This window comes from Plectropomus leopardus, chromosome 15 (assembly GCF_008729295.1).
Source record: "Plectropomus leopardus isolate mb chromosome 15, YSFRI_Pleo_2.0, whole genome shotgun sequence".
NCBI lineage: Eukaryota > Metazoa > Chordata > Actinopteri > Perciformes > Serranidae > Plectropomus > Plectropomus leopardus.
Genome location: NC_056477.1, coordinates 1918929 through 1932140, shown reverse-complemented (window position 1 = coordinate 1932140; position 13212 = coordinate 1918929). Strand labels below are relative to the sequence as shown.

The window sequence follows — 13212 nt, the reverse complement described above, 5'->3', positions numbered from 1 at the left end:
TGGGAGGAGCCACACACGCCTGAAATATCATGTGGCTGAAATATTCATTTTGTCACTTAAGTGGCACCCTTTTAAAAAGGGCTTCATATGAGCTGCTCCACATGTTGCTATTAATCACGTCTTAAACATGCACTTGCTCTTTGCCCTCTATCTGTCAGCACACTTTGACTGGAATGTAAAACCCACCCGTCAAGAGTTGATGTTTCATCTCATAAAAACCGCAAACACATACCCTCTGTGGTTAGAAAGCGCGACCTGTGTGCATTTTAATGGACTGGAAAGTGATTTTTTTCCTCTTAGTGAGCTGGAAAGTTATTAAAAGTAAACACTATAAAAAAAAAAAACTATAATAACCCCAAAGAGATTTGTAGTGAGTGTGCAACTCGGTAACCTTTTCAGAAATCATCATCACTGCTCTTATGCATCCTTTGGGACTTGAGTCTCCGGTGCTCATTAGTGAGTCAAGCGAGCTTAAAGCTAATTATTTGTTTTCTGTGCTGCCATTGTGATACTGTCATAATAAGGGAGTGCGTTTGCTGTGATTGGGGAGGTATATCTTTGTACATTTATTATAAGATTACAGTAGTTGAGCGCGAGGGGGGAAGCTGGCACTCTCCTCCTGCTGAATGCGCTAGACAGCAGTGGGGCTCCAGTTGGCTGTGTGCGCTCAGACGCACAGACGCAAGCATCCCACTGGCTGGAGTTGGAGGACACTCGCCCGTTTCGCTTCCACCGCTGCTCTGATCCCCACGTCTTTGTCTCCCGGCGGTGAGAAGACCACCCGCACGGGAGGAAAAAGAAACAAAGAATCACTTCTTTTTTTGCTGAGAGTCATAGAAACTGTGCCGAATCCGGACTGGACACTTTTTTTTTTTTTGAAGAGAGGGATATTTCTCGCACTACGCGAGCTGGATCTTGTTTTGCATAGCGGAGCGTCTTTTCAATGGATTTCAATACAGTGGAAGTACCCTGGGAATTAAACTGCTGTTAAGTCGCTTTTAGGTCGCAATTTTCGCTCCAATAAGGGTTTATGTTTCACATGGAGAGGAAGACAATGATCCTCCCGGTATTGTATGTCCTTCTGCCTCTTTTAGGTAAGTTTATTTGTCTGCACCGACAGCTTAATTTATAGGTACGTGTGATATTTAAGGGCGAAATTATGAGCTTTATTCATAAGAGGGAGCGTGGCAGAGACAGCTGCGCACAGGGAGTCCGTGTGGAGGCTACTGGGGTCCAAACTGCTCCAAAACGACCATCAGGGGCTTTCACTGCTTCATCAAACAATAATAAATGTGGAAGCAGCTGTGCGTTTTCATCGGAAACTGTCAAAGTCGCTGCGTGGATCACGGAGTTGTCAAGTTGTATGCTTTCAAATAGTTCATGCAATCATGCTTTTGTGGCGATGTGGATGCATGTGCATCACATCTGCAAGCTTTCAGGGGTTAAAATACTCCAAAAGTGCTAAATCCTCGAATATTTATTGTGGAAAAGCAATGAGAACACATCGACAGAGGCATTATTGTTTTTACCCATTATAATAAATGCAATTTGTGTTTACAGATGTGTTGTCTTATGCCGAGGAGAACCTGCGCGCTGGGGCCACCCGGCTGGACTGTGTGAGGGCCAGCGAGCAGTGCCTGAAGGAGCAGGCGTGCAGCACCAAGTACCGCACGATGAGGCAGTGCGTGGCCGGCGGCAAGGAGAGCAACTTCAGCATGGTGGCCGGCCTGGAGGCCAAGGACGAGTGCCGGAGCGCCATGGACGCGCTCAAACAGAGCCCGCTGTACAACTGCCGGTGTAAACGAGGCATGAAGAAAGAGAAGAACTGCCTGCGCATTTACTGGGGGATCTATCAGACATTACAAGGTTGGTTTGGTGATTCTGGTGGATCTTTTTTCTCAAGAGATAAATCCTCACCCATTTTTGATTGCAGATTTGTGTTGCGTTGCTCAGGGGTGTTTGCTCAGGATCCTTGTATCTGGGGCTTTTTTCCTTAAATCAATATTAGGGACCGTTCCCTATATATGAGAGGGGTGGTGCAAAAGGAGGAGGCATATCAAATGATCATCATTTTGACTTAGGAAAGGCCATACAACTTTCCATGGCTGTATCTTGTCGTAATTTCACTGATCATTTTTAATGATGGCATGTTTTATTTTGTTTTAATGATTTTTTTTCTTTTATAATTTTTGTAGTTTATTCTAAAATTCTTGCATATTTCTATTTTTTCTTGATTTTTTAAGTTTATTTATTTATTTTGAAATTTCTGGTGATTTTTAAATTATTTTTTTTCCTAATTTTTTTTTGGAGTGATTTCTTTCTTAAAATTTTGACCGATTTAAAAAAAAAAAACAAAAAAAAACCAAAGTGCCACTTTTTTCCTGAAAATTTTTGGTGATTTTTGTTTTTCTTTAGATTTTTTATTGCAATTATTGTTTTAATTTTTTGATGATTCAAAAAATAAAGACATTTTTTAAATTTAAAGTTTTTGTTGTTTTTTAATTCCAGGCAATTTCCTTTCTTTTAAAGTTGTTGGTGACATTTAAAGTAAACATGCCTTCCAAACCCTGGTCAGCCAAAGTAAAAATAGCCAAAACTTGACCATGTAACAGATAGTCCCTCACCTTCAGTTTGCAGATGTGGATTTATGCACATCTGATCAGAGTAAAATCTTATTTCCTGTGTTTCTTTTGTTCAAAGATCTACCAGAGAATGGAACAAAAGCACGACTGTTTGTTATTTTGGAGGGGGAAGCCATTAAACCTCCACAGAGTCCCTCAGGGTTCCTTGTTTGGGTGGACGGCTACATTTAGAGAACACCCTGCAGCTTTGGTTAATGTGAAATGGACAGTCGCTCCCCATAGGTTTTCTAATCTGCTCAGTAAAGGGGGTGAGAGGATTAGTGGCCCCAGCTCCTCCCACTCTTATATGGAGCCTCCCTCCGCCTCCTGACCCCCTCCCATCCTTGCTTCCAAAAACACACACCAAAAAAACCCCTCAAAAAGTAGCACACTGCTATTAATCATGCACAATCACTCAACTTTCATTCAAATTTGGCCCCCCGACTCGCTTTTCAGCCACAGTCCTGCAGAGCCAAGACACTTTTTGACCTCCTAAATCACTTTCCTCGAGGGTAATGGAGCGTGACGCCCCTCAGCGCTGGCTGGCAGTGCCATCTTTAAGTGTTGATCATAGCAGGGGGGCCTTTTAAGTCCCGAAACTGCCGTCCAGCCCCATTGCCACTGAGTTGACTTCCAGTTGCGCAACACAGCTGACCAACCTGCCTAATCAAGCGTGGGGCTGTGTGCCAGCGTGGATATCGACTGACCCAAATAACCCGTGTCACATGCAGGCCAATGTGAAGGGTGAAGGATGATAAACAAAACAGGAGGGGGGTTAAAAACACATCCATCTATCTGTCTGTAACATCTCATCTTCCTCACAGGTAATGATTTCTTGGAGGATTCTCCGTATGAACCAGTGAACAGCCGCCTCTCTGACATCTTCCGCCTTGCTCCGATCATAGGTAAGAATAAAAATCTTCTCTGAGGAGGCTTTCATACGACAGAGGTTCATGGCCACACTGAGGAAAAAAAGTCTTTTGAGACTTCGAAAATAAGGTAATATTATGAGGAAAAAAACACAATTTTACGAGAATGAAGTTGTAGTTTTACAAGAAAAAAGTAGTAATTCTATGAGAATAAACACGTAATATTATGAGAATAAAGTCGTAATATTATGAGAAAAATAGTTGTAATTTTCAAAAAAAAAAAAGTCGCAATTTTATAACAATTAAGTCGTTTTATTATGAGAATAAAGTTGTAATTTTACAAGAGGGGATATTATACGGAGGGCATCCTCCTTGGCATCTGGGGACAATGGCCAAGGCAGCTGCCTGTGCTCTCGCCTGTTGTATAATTTGCTTTGTTCGTGCTTTGTTTCCTTTTATATCATTTGACTTTGTTCTCCTGAAATTCCTACCTTTTCTTGTAAATTTCAGACCTTTTTTTGTAATATTCCAACTTTATTCTCATAATATTACTCCTTTTTTCTCAAAATATTACTTTTTTTAGCATAATACTACAACTTAATTCTTAAAATTCCAACTTTACTCACGTGATATTATAACTTCATTCCCAAAATCTAACCTTTTTGTCTTTAACATGGCCCTAATCCTCTGTTGTACGTTCACTCCATCCCTTTGTGATTATTTTCATTGTTTCGTTGGTCACTTGTCTCCGTCGAGATATCTCCAAGCTGTGCATGCTCTCTCTCCGAAGGTTATCTGTGTCTCAGGTATTTATCCTCCCCCATCCTCTCTGTCTGTCTCTCTCTCCGCTCGTTCTCGCCCCGGCAATATTGCATGCTGGCTTGAAGTGACCTTGCACAGGGAGCTATAGTTCTGAGTCTCATCAAGCAGTGGATTAATGCTTCAGATGTAGAGGGAGGGCTGTTGGACAGCTTCCTCTTGTGGTTGTTTGAATCCACTTGTTGAAAAGAGTGAGTGTGAATAATGTGGGAGAGCATGATAGGCATATTTTTCTGCTCTGTGTGGGAGCGAGGCTGGTGAAAGCCTCTAGATGGCGATGTTATTCCCTTGTTTGCAGCCGCTCAGGTACGCCGTGGTCCCACAGTTGTCACTGTTGTAGGTATTTGAGAGGCTGATCTATGAATGTTGGCGCAATCACATTTTCATTATCACACTGCAGGTGATGAGTGCTGTGTCAAATCAAACAGGCATGCTCTGCCTCCACATCTTCAAAGGCTGATATTTTGACCCTCTTTTCACAGAGAGGAGCCTTTTTCTTTCTGTTTCCTCTCTCGTTTTTATCTCACAATAGGCTGATTTGTCCTGAACTGATGCTTCTCCTATAGGGTGAGATCATAACGTGGGTGGTGAGATACATGGAAAAGAAATCTTGGCCCTGGAGCCGATTTCATGACCAATTTGCCTCTAAAGAAACACCCGCTGGGAAGACAGCTTGTTTTGTAAAGCCTATTCTCTCCTCTTAGGACTAAATATACAGGGTTCGTACGGTCATGAAGTACATGGAAAAGTCATGGATTTGTAAATAGCTATCTCCAGGCCTGGAAAGGTATTGGAAAACTAAATATACCCTGAAAGTTTCAAGTTCAAGGACTGTTGGAAATTTGAAAAATCCAACAATAATTTCTGTTTTTACAGTTTCTGGCTGTGATAAATGATGTAATATTTGGTGATTTTTTGATTAAAGGCATGAAAGAAAAATCACTTTCATTAAAATGTGCAAAAGGTTTTTTAAGAAAACATGCCTTTGCAGGTTGGGAAGTAATGTTTTCTTTAAAATCACATTTTTTTTTTAACAAATCGCCAAATTTTTTTCATCAAAATACAGCCATTTAAATTTAGATGTCCCTCCCCTAAAGTCCCTCCGTGATCCTTAAAAAAAATCCTTAAAAATCCTTAAATATATTGTTTGTTATATTTAAATAATCGGTCCTAATCCTATCCTGAAGATTTTATTTATTTAAATAATATATATTTTTAAATAAAGCTATTGTATAGTAATGAAAAAGAACCAATAAGGAGCATTGATGAATGTACAGTCCTTAAAATTTGCCTCAGAGTCATGGAAAAAACATGGAAATTTGTCGATAAAATTGTGCATGAACCCAGTCAATAGAAAAAGATGATGACTTACACCACGTCATGCTATATCTGTCTCTGGCCCTTTATATGGGAGCCGGTCCCAGGAGGGACGAGACACCCTCAGGCCATCAGCGCTGAAGCATGTGCAGCACAGGATCGTAGTTCACATCACAGGCAGGTGACATCTATCGACAGTCTGAGCTGCAGGTTCCTGGAGCGCCAACAGACAGATTTATGGTGTCATTCTTATGGCGAAGGCAGGCACTCCTTATTTCATGTCCAAACGCCTCTTTATGTCGATTGATGGCTTTGCATATACAGTATATCTCTCTTTGTAAGCAGCAGGGATCAGACATCAGATCAGCCTGAGTTGTTATCAAAGCGCCGTTATGGAGAGCAGAGTTGCGAGTAATGATGGTTTTCATTACTGGTTAGTTTGTGGGTTATTTTTGCAATTACTTGATTGATTGTTTAGCATGTAAAATGTCCAGAAACAGTGCTGGCATGCAGTCAGTAGTCTGACCATGGTAGTAGTCCATGGTAGTCTGACCAACAGTTCAATGGTATAAAATAGGGAATCCTCACATTTAAGAAGTTGGAACTGGAAAGTATTTTTCTTTTTTTCCTTTCTAAATGTGTTGAACAATTTTCAAAAATGTTCCTGTTTCATTTTCGATGAATTCTCACTGCTTTCACAGGGTTGGAAATTACCTTTTTTAAAGCGTGAATAATTCTAGATTCACTTGCACATGTTACTAGCATTAGGTGGTGGCTGGTTTTGATTTCCACATGTGCTTTACTGCCCTTTCAGTTTCCTGCCTTTTTGGCTTGTGACACCCTAAAATGAAGAAATAACTCCATGAACTCTCATCACAAGCTTTGAGATGAGTGACTTCTCTTGCTTTGATTGTTAATTTCAAAAGATTTTCATAGGTGAAAGAACTTATGTGTTTAGCAAGACAAAAGTCAAACATTTGAGTGAGAAAGTTAGAAGAATAGACATACTTTTGTGTAACGTTGAATCTTTATTACTTATTTTTTGTTTCTTAATGATCTTGTGACCCCTTGGGGGAGGTCCTGACCTGTATTTTGGGATCCAGTGGACTAAATGACCAGTTGTTTCGGTGCTTGTCCATCACTCTTTCATGTTGACTGACAGCTTTACATATCTTTGATATAACATTGGATCAGCATGTCTGTCATTGAAGCGCAGATATGGAGAGCATGACTTTTTCTATCTGTCAGTTTTATCCTGTTCATGTATGAGGAGTGAAACGTTAAAAATGGGAATGTACACATTCACTGGGAGAAACAAGAAAGCTTTTTTTTCTCCGAGGTTACATGTAAGACATGCTATGTCATTTTTATGTAACAAATATTAAACAAAACTGTAAAATGTCTCCCACTTCGAAAGACTTGAATGATGCTCTCCTTGAGACAATCCTGACAAGAGCCAAAACCAGGGACAGTTTGACCTATTTTAACTTACATAATTAAAGCGCCACCTTATCCGCCTGTCATATCCCCAGAAAAGTTTATGACAGACTAATACTGATATTTAATTTTGAAGCTGTTATCTGCAGATATGGATGACGTGCCGATATTACTGCGCATCAACCCATTGCCAGAAAAACGTTTGCACCATGCAATTCTGCAAACCACGGTTACATAGTACATGTATGCTATCATGTGGTGAATATGTTGAAACTTTGCACTGAAACTTAAACTTAATGTTGAAATTTTATGTTGCAACAACACACTGCGGGTAATGTATTGTTAGGTTTATGCATAAAAACTACTTGAATATTACTACTTGAATCATGTTTTGGCGTAAAATATGCAGTTTTAAGGGCACAATCTCAGCTGGAAACACAGTGATGTCTCTAAAAAAAACCAGCACTTTTCGTGCCACCATACTGGAAAAACAGTGACAGGTCCCTTAAAAACACCCACTTTAGCACATATAAAGCTGCTGGAGACACAGCAATGAGTCATTGAAAAAAACAAACCATTTTATGTTGTTTGTTGGTCTTGAACAGTGGTCTGCAGCTCAGCAGACGTCTAACCAGGGTGTCAAGCTATCCACCTCCTGATAACTAAGATGGCTCATACTACGGCACTTTAGAAATGTTGATATGATACATATGAAATGTCAAATGCATCATGGTTTGCAGAAACTGCCAACATTTTCTCGTGGCGAATGTTCTGGGATAAAGCTAGAAGGAGAACAGCACCTGATCATTAGAGGAGACTTGTGGAGCAGGAGGTGGGGATGAAGGGGTGAGAGAGAGGAGAAGGCTGCAGGGGTGAGGGTTAATCAGTGAATAGCAGGGTAAGACGAAGCAGACGGGCAGCATAGAAACAGAAAGCATAAGATCACTCTCCCTGCTCTGCTCTTTCTGAGGAAATTAAAGGGCAAGGTGACAGGAGAAGGATCGAGGCAGAAATGATTAGAGCTTAGAGCGTGTTTTTGATCACTCACTCAGACGGCCTCGTATGTGTCAGCTCTACGACGCAGTGCGCTGAACTCAGCAGAGGACAGGGACTTTACACCAAACAACCCAAAAATATACATAGTGTGAAAGCGGACCAGAATCAAGAGTGCTGTCTGGGGATACTCATTGTTAGATAAATCTTCTTTTTTTTTGAAGATTTGTTTTTGGCTTCTCTTTTCGTCTTATTTTCAGGCAATTTTCTTTCCACTAATTTCTAAAAAAATATTTTACTTTACAATGTTTGCAAAACTTGCTAGGGCTCATGCTTCTAGGATTTGAGGACATTTCTCAGATTTTAGGACGTTTCTAGGATTTTAGGACGGTTTTTGGACATGTCTCACATTTGTAGACGTTTCTAGGATCTGAAGACATTTCAAGGATATTAAGACATTTCTCAGATTATAGGACATTTCAGGTATTTTAGGACATTTCTGTGATTTTAGGATGTTCCTTGGATTTGAGGAAATTTTTCAGATTTGAGGACTTTTCTAGGATTTAGGACATTTCTGAGATTTTAGAGCATTTCCAGGATTTTATGACATACAGGATTTAAGAATGTTTTTAGGATTTAAGGATATTTCTTGGATTTTTGTACATTTTTAGGATTTTAGGATGTTCTGTTTTTAAGACATTTCTAGTATTGTAGTACTTTTTTTGGTTATTTTGTCATCATTTGACAGGACAGAGCTAGCATGAAAGGAGGAAGGGGGGGGGGGGGGTGACATGCAGCAAAGGGCTGCAGGCTAAAAGCGAAACTGCGGCTGCTTTGGCAAAGACATTGCCTTTGCACATGGGCTGCCCCCACTACCCCCAAACCACCAGCGACCCCAAATTAAGGTCTTTTTTGCACTTTAAATTGGAGTTAAGGTTCATATCAGAGCACGGTGTTGCCAATTTGATTGCTTTTCTCATTGTCTTTCTATAGGAGGTCTCCTATATCATGTTTTTGTCTCTTTTACATACCTTCATTGTCACGCTGAAAGATAAAATATTATTGAAAACTTTATCCTAGCTCATAGTGAAACAGCTTTACTTTTGCGGCACGCTCTCAAGTCCTCAGACAACAGTTTGTGAAGCACTTATGATCCGAGTCAGCGGTCTGTGGTCAGCCCCCTATTTCAGGAGGCTCTGTGGACGTGTCTCAGTGAGGCAGTGATCCCAGGCTATAGGAACAATAGGCACCCACCACGATCCTGTAATTCCATAATCGACCTCGTGTCACTGACTGAAGGAACTAATCTCTAGTGACACCCATACATACAGTGCACAGATGCACAGACACCCAAACACTCTCACTGCTGTGCCTGAACACCTGTTCCCCATGAAACACCTATAGGCGTCAGTCTGATTTCATTAGAGAGACATGAAGGGTGTTGTCTTGGCCACACAAAATACACTGCATGTGCAGCTGAAGTGGATATATGGACTATCTTTGGTGATTCACACCAAACCTTTAACCCTTTGAAACCTGGATTGACATTATTTTTCTTGTGCTGTGTTCAGACACTTTCTACAAGCTATTTAACGGTTTGAAACATTAAGAAATGTCCAGCAAATTGCAAGAAATTAGTTAAAGGTGAGAAAACAAAATATTAATAGAAATCCACACTGCCATATTCCACTAAATCCCCCTAAATCTTAACTAATGGAACAGTCTAGCTGATAGATGCACACACACGCACACGGCAGCTCCACTAGGTTGATTTAGCTAATTATTTTCAGATCTTTACCGGGGGCAGAGTGCCTTTACCTCTGGGGTTGAGTCCAGTGAGTCACAGTTAAGTATGAGCAACTCACTTCTCTGCATCAAAAAAAAGAGCTGTTGCAGTCTGCAGTGACTAATTCCTCAGTGGTGCTTCTAGAGAAGTAAAATATGGGCAATATTTTGTCTAAGTAACTTGAAATGAGAGAGCTGGATGCAAAATCCTTTAAACCATTTAAAGCCAAAGCAAACTGGCTTGATTTCTTTCAAAAACACGGGAAAAAGGCAACTTGAGAGGAAATTAGCCCCAAATTGGCAAGAAATTAGGAAAAAAAGTGCAACAAAAACAATAGCAACAAAAAGAAAAGGTAAAATAAAACAAAAAAAATGAAGTAACTTGAAAAAAAAGGGTTAAAAATAAGAAAAAAAATCTGTATAATAATAATAATCATAATAATAAATGGACATTTTGGACATTTTTCCCTGCTTATTTTATTGATTTTCTAAATTACTAATTTCTTGCAATATGCAGGACGTTTTGTTGCTCACTCATCCGCAGCAGGGCTTTCATGTCAGACTCCAGCCTGCTTCTCCAAACTGGGGGCGTGCTGATAAGTACCCCATACAACCCCACTTAAAAAAATCTGAACTATCAGATTGAAAGCCATTGATCAGCCACCATGTCTTATCAGCACATCTGTCATGTTTTCAAGTTGATATAGGTAATAGCTTTCAGTGAAGAATGAAATATGTTGTTTTTCTTATAATGCAGACACATTGTTTACAACGTCTCTGTCTCCATCATATATTCATGTGACAAAGTGATGACGGCTTTAAATCTGGAAGCTGTGAGTGTGAACTCATTTAAGACATCAGCTGTGACGGCAGTAAAGTCTCACAGTGTGTGAGAATATATAATAATAATATATAATAACGAAGCACACGTTCTTTCATGTGTTTCACTCCATTTTTAATCCAGGCTGTTGGTTGCTCCTTTCTAACATTTCCTTGTGTTCACTCCCTTTATCTTTTCCTGTCTATCTCTCTTTAGCATCTCTACCTGTTGTGATGTCTCAGTGTCAGTTCATTAAAGGGCTTTTTTGAGTTTTTGTCTGTCTTTGGAACCATTGAGACCACTGCTTCTCTATTAGTTATAAAAAAAAAGTGCTGGTTTTACTTTACATTTAGCTTGTACTGTTCAAAAGGGATACTCAGCTTGCTTTGCTTTGGGGCCACTTTTGCAAAAAGGTCAGAGGCCAGTCGCAGCAGTCCCATACATGTTTCAAAGAGTTTAGGACATCTCTAGGATTTTTGGACATTTCTCAGATTTTGGGACATTTCTTATATTTGGGGGCATTTGTAGGATTTTAAGATGCTTCATGGATATAAGTACTTTTCTCAGATTTTAGGCCATTACCAGGATTTTGACACTTTTCTTGGATTTTAGGACGGTTCTCAGATTTTAGGATATTTTTTTAAAACTTTTAAACTGTAGGATTGTGGGAAATTTCTAGGATTTTAAGAAGCCTCTAGGATTTAAGGACGAATCTAGGACTTTAGGATGTTTCTTGGATTTGAGGGGGTTACTTGGATTTTAGAACATTTCTAGTTTTTTTTAGGATGTGTCTGGGATTTCAGGACATTCCTTGATTGAAAGATGTTTCGAGGATTTTAGGATATTCCTAGGATTATATGACCTTTTTTTTTTTTAGGATTTTACGATGTTTCTACAATTTTAGGACTTTTTTACAAATATCAGGGGCCAGATTTTGCCCGCAGGCCAAAAGTTGGGTATCACTGCTGTACAGCATGCCCAGATTTTAGGTAGATATCTCTACAGGTTGGTTTGAACCTGACTTAGAGAGAGACTAGGGTTTGTAAATCAGTTAAAAATAAGGTAGACACACGGTGCAGACAAACAATAATTTCTATATGGCACTGCATGAGTTCACATAATCATAGAGGAAGCAGAAAGCGGAGTTTAGATGAAATGGCGGCCTTGCTTTCCGCCAGTTACCCATGTTTATGAGTCAGTGATCCATGCACGAGGGAGCAACGCAGAAACAGAAAGCATTATTCTGAGATTCAAGTGGACTTAAAATTACTGCCACACCATTTGACCCACGCGGCTGGAAAATCAAACTGGTGGAAGAAAATGAATGAATACACAGCCTGGATGGTTATACTCATGAACACTGGCAACTCCAGGTACCTTTCATCCCTGCCAAAATATATTTTTTCTTTGTCTGTGGCTTCCTGCACTTGTCCTTCTTGTCCTTCGTCATCTTGTTATCCTGCACTTTGAATATTTAACAGGATATCACAAGCCATGCTCTCCCTATTTTCTTAACCTTACATTTTTAGAGCCAAAGCCCAACTGACAGGTTCACACAGTCATGAAAAACCTGGAAAAGCCATTGAATTTCATTTCACAAACCTGTATAATAACATATGATGTGCTTAAAGACCATCAGAAATTTGAAGATTTGATTGGTGATTGATTGGAGGCATGTTTTTTTAAAAACTCAACAAAAAATTCTGAAGAGCAGAGAAATTGTTGATTTTTTCTTTTCAAAATTGCATAAAAACCTAAAAACATGTTTTTAACTTTAAAATGTTTTAAAGGAAACATGCTCTCCAAACATGCAGGGTTTTTTAAATCTTTTTTTTTCTTAAAAATTCACCAAAACATTTTGAAGGAAAAACATCCATTATTATTTTTATTTTTTAAATTATATATATTATAAAAAGCTATTGTATAGTAATGAAAAACAATCAATAAAGAGTATTTATGTTTTTTTCAGAGAATGTATGGTTTTTGAAATTTTTTGTCATGCAATTTATTGGTAAAATGTGTGTGAACCCTGAACCAAGGAATGCGTGACTTAAAAATCATCCCTAAATTTGACAAATGGGGCTATTTGAACTTGTTTCATACATTTTTGGCACATTGCCACAGAGATTACGGAGGATTTTTGCACTGCTTCCAGACAAGAGACCATTTTTGTGTGTAAGCCAGTTGTCATTTAGCACAAGTATGACAAGGGGCGAGGGAAATATAACACGGCACAAGAAGCGGACTGTAATCGACAGCCTGGGCAGCAGCCAAAAGTGACTGAAGGTAAATACAGCAGCTGCGGGTAAATGACGGGGCGGCAGCGGGTGAAAACGGATAAGAACATCACAGATTCCAGGAGGTGCGACCTATGAATAAAGATGAGTTTATACAACGTATCATTTTCACTCTGGCCCGTGGACTGACCTTTTACAGTTGTTTGGCAGTTTTGAAGTGATAATATAGCATTTAGGTCGGCAGCACTTATCTTAAACTGAGTCTGTACTTTAAAACTTTTGAGTAAACAGGACAATGTTTGAGATTTACAGCA

General features: G+C 39.5%; 1 protein-coding gene across 1 annotated transcript in view; it reads left to right on the top strand.

The window, feature by feature from the left end:
* The first annotated feature begins 923 nt into the window (after window positions 1-923).
* gfra1a (gdnf family receptor alpha 1a) overlaps window positions 924-13212 on the top strand; it is a 126734-nt gene continuing 114445 nt past the window's right edge. Inside the window, exons 1-3 of the mRNA XM_042502425.1 lie at window positions 924-1094; window positions 1561-1866; window positions 3446-3526. Of these exons, the coding sequence (XP_042358359.1) occupies window positions 1031-1094; window positions 1561-1866; window positions 3446-3526 (451 nt within the window). The 5' untranslated portion in view covers window positions 924-1030. The remainder of the gene's footprint in view (window positions 1095-1560; window positions 1867-3445; window positions 3527-13212) is intronic.